The 2,673-nt window shown below is 38.7% G+C and overlaps 1 protein-coding gene across 3 annotated transcripts in view; it reads right to left on the bottom strand.

The window, feature by feature from the left end:
• Positions 1-200: 200 nt before the first annotated feature.
• birc5b (baculoviral IAP repeat containing 5b) overlaps positions 201-2,673 on the bottom strand; it is a 3,368-nt gene continuing 895 nt past the window's right edge. Inside the window, exons 2-5 of one of the 3 annotated variants that reach the window (XM_024292206.2) lie at positions 2,075-2,134; positions 1,453-1,562; positions 1,221-1,338; positions 201-1,138 (exon numbers count right to left, since the gene is read on the bottom strand). In XM_024292206.2, coding sequence (XP_024147974.1) covers positions 1,049-1,138; positions 1,221-1,338; positions 1,453-1,562; positions 2,075-2,134 — 378 coding nt within the window. In that variant the 3' untranslated portion in view covers positions 201-1,048. Of the gene's footprint in view, positions 1,139-1,220; positions 1,339-1,452; positions 1,563-2,074; positions 2,147-2,673 lie in introns of all 3 variants that reach the window. The other 2 variants (XM_024292205.2, XM_024292207.2) reach the window with 2 other exon arrangements.

Here is a 2,673-nt window from a genome sequence, read left to right on the forward strand (position 1 = left end):
TGTTAAGTTGTAGAGCACAAGTGGATTAAAGAAGACCATCAATAAAAATCTAGATGACACATTCTAGATTTTCCATTCCATTGCATGTTTAGATAGTCGCTTTCTGCTTTACATTTGCAACATTTAGCAAACATTTATACCAAATCTCAGATTAAGAATCAGGTTTCAAAACTGCTCTCTTAAATAAATAAATAAAAAAGTCAGATACACAACAGTTTTATTAGAATTGTTGCATCACATCGAGTATTTTACTTCGTCTAAAAATATTCTCTTCAATTCGCCCTGCATTGAGCGGATAAAGGAGAATTAAGCAGCTGATCTGAGCTCAGTGGCCAGAGTGTTACATTAGACGTTAATCCAGAATAGAGGAACATTGGAGAAAGAGCTGCATCTTTAATCTAGTACTTTATTCATTTCACTCAACAATCAAACATGACCTGAAGCTAAAATATAGTCTTTGCTGCATCATAAACGAATTCTTCCATAGGTTTGGCAAAGAAAATCTTTGATTCTTAAAATTCTAAAGCGGTACTGTCCAGCAGCATCTTCTTGGATTTGTCGCATCAGCACCTTCCGACTTTCTTGCACCGTCAGCTGCATGTTCACTGCCAGAGTTTTTTGTTTTTCATCTTAGGAGTTTGTCAAGTGTCCAGCCAAGCTCATGGTGCACACTGTCCTCCTATATGTAACAGATGTTACTGGGGCAACAGTTGGTATTCAAAAGGAGGGGCTCCAGGCCATCTGTCCAGGGTCAAGGTTTGAAAAGACATGGTTGAGATGGTGGCACATTCATGAAAATGGTGAGTATTTGGTTGGGGGTGGGGGGGGAGAGTAGGAGGAATATACGCTTCATTATAATCCCTCTCAATGCGAATTTACGTTTTAGTTGGCATTAATTAAAAATTCCAGTGAAACTGAGGATTTAACAAAGCCCCTTTTCAGTGATCAGGTTACAGTTTAAGGTCTAAAGCACCATCTTGTGGTTGAAGGTGGTACTGCAAAGGTGCTCACTAAAGTTCCTGCAGGATCTGAAATTTCAAAAGAATAATCAAAGGGATTCTAGCTGAGATTTAAGCCCTTCAACAACATGAAGCATGTCGTCACGCATTTGCGCCATCTTCTTGTGACAGATTTTTCTCTAGCAAAAACAAAATGGAAAAAGGACGTCACTACAACACTTTTACAGTAATTATTTAAACTAAAATAGTAACGATTCTTACAATAAAGACTTTGAGCCTCTCTTTTTCCAGGTTGAAGAATGCAGACACAGTCAGCTCATTGAAGGTTTCCTTCATAGATAAGAATCCACAGTTTGGGGAGCGTTTTGCATGCTCTGTCCTGATGCCATAAAATAATAAAAAACAAACATTATACAAACAGTACTTTGTTTTTCTAGTTCAATTTAATGAATACAATCATTTATAAACTCGTGTGAGGTGACATGCCTCTTACCAAGGATCATCGTCTGGTTCCCAGCCCTCCAGCTCGATCAGGCAAAAGAAGCAGCAGGCAACATCAGGTTCATTCTGACTGGGGCAGTGGACAAAGCCAGCTTTAGCCATCTGCAACAGAAAGCAAAACTGACCAAAAACCCAACAGAGGCTGAAACTGTTTATACAAGTTTATTGTTGCATTGCAACATTAAGGGACGCAAATGAATTTATTGATAATCTTGTAATAGCAGAAGAAAGTTCTGTAAATTATCTTCTTACCTTTTCTGATTATTCTGGAATTAAATTAAATAATTTTTAGTAGGGCTGTCAAAATTAATCACGACTATGCCGACTATTAAAATAGTGGATTACTAATTTAATAGTCAATTAAAAAACGACTAATCTCAAAACTACGGTGCACGCTTTCTAATGCTGCGTTTGCTAATGTCTTTGACACACGAGTAGTATTTGTTAATCCTGGTCAGTAGTGATGTCACAGGAGGTCGTTGGAAAACTCTGGTACCATAACCACACACAAACAGAGCTTGAAAGTGGGAAACATAAAACAGAAAAGTGTCCAATACAATATCTGCAAGGCAGAACTGGTGTTCCTTTGCAGCACTGCAGTGACGCATACACACCTGAAGAGGAAGCACGTTGTGACTGATAACAATGAAGAGGGATGTTCGCCCATGCAAGGCCTGATTAATCAACTCACCGAAAAAAAAAAAAAAATACATCAGTGATTGGTCAACTATTAAAATTAATTTTTTTGTGACATCTCACAAAACAACAACTTGTATATAGCATACAACAGTTTAAGCAGATTTTTCATCATCCAGGTTGTGGGCAAATGTTGCTTTTTACTTTTGGAAAATACATCCGAGGAAGAATTCAGAACTCTGAGCCAAGGATTTTTTTTTAATTTAAAATGAGGACAGACATTAATGTTTGAGCATAGCTAGAACAAAAACATGGTAAATGGGTGCACTTGTATAGCACTTTACTGCCTTTTTAAAATGGTCCAAGGCGCTTTATAGTCTCAGTCTCATTTACACACTGTTGGCAGCTCTGCTGCCTTACATTGGAGCCAACTTATAACTACGAGGAGCAATGTGGCATTCAGCGTCTTGCCCAAGGACACTTTGGCGGACAGACGGGCAAGGTAGGAACCAAACCTGAGACCTTCGGATCATTCAGCAGTGGACCGCTCTACCCCTGCACCACAGATATGGCAGAA

Source organism: Oryzias melastigma, linkage group LG7, assembly GCF_002922805.2.
Source record: "Oryzias melastigma strain HK-1 linkage group LG7, ASM292280v2, whole genome shotgun sequence".
NCBI classification, from domain to species: Eukaryota; Metazoa; Chordata; class Actinopteri; order Beloniformes; family Adrianichthyidae; genus Oryzias; species Oryzias melastigma.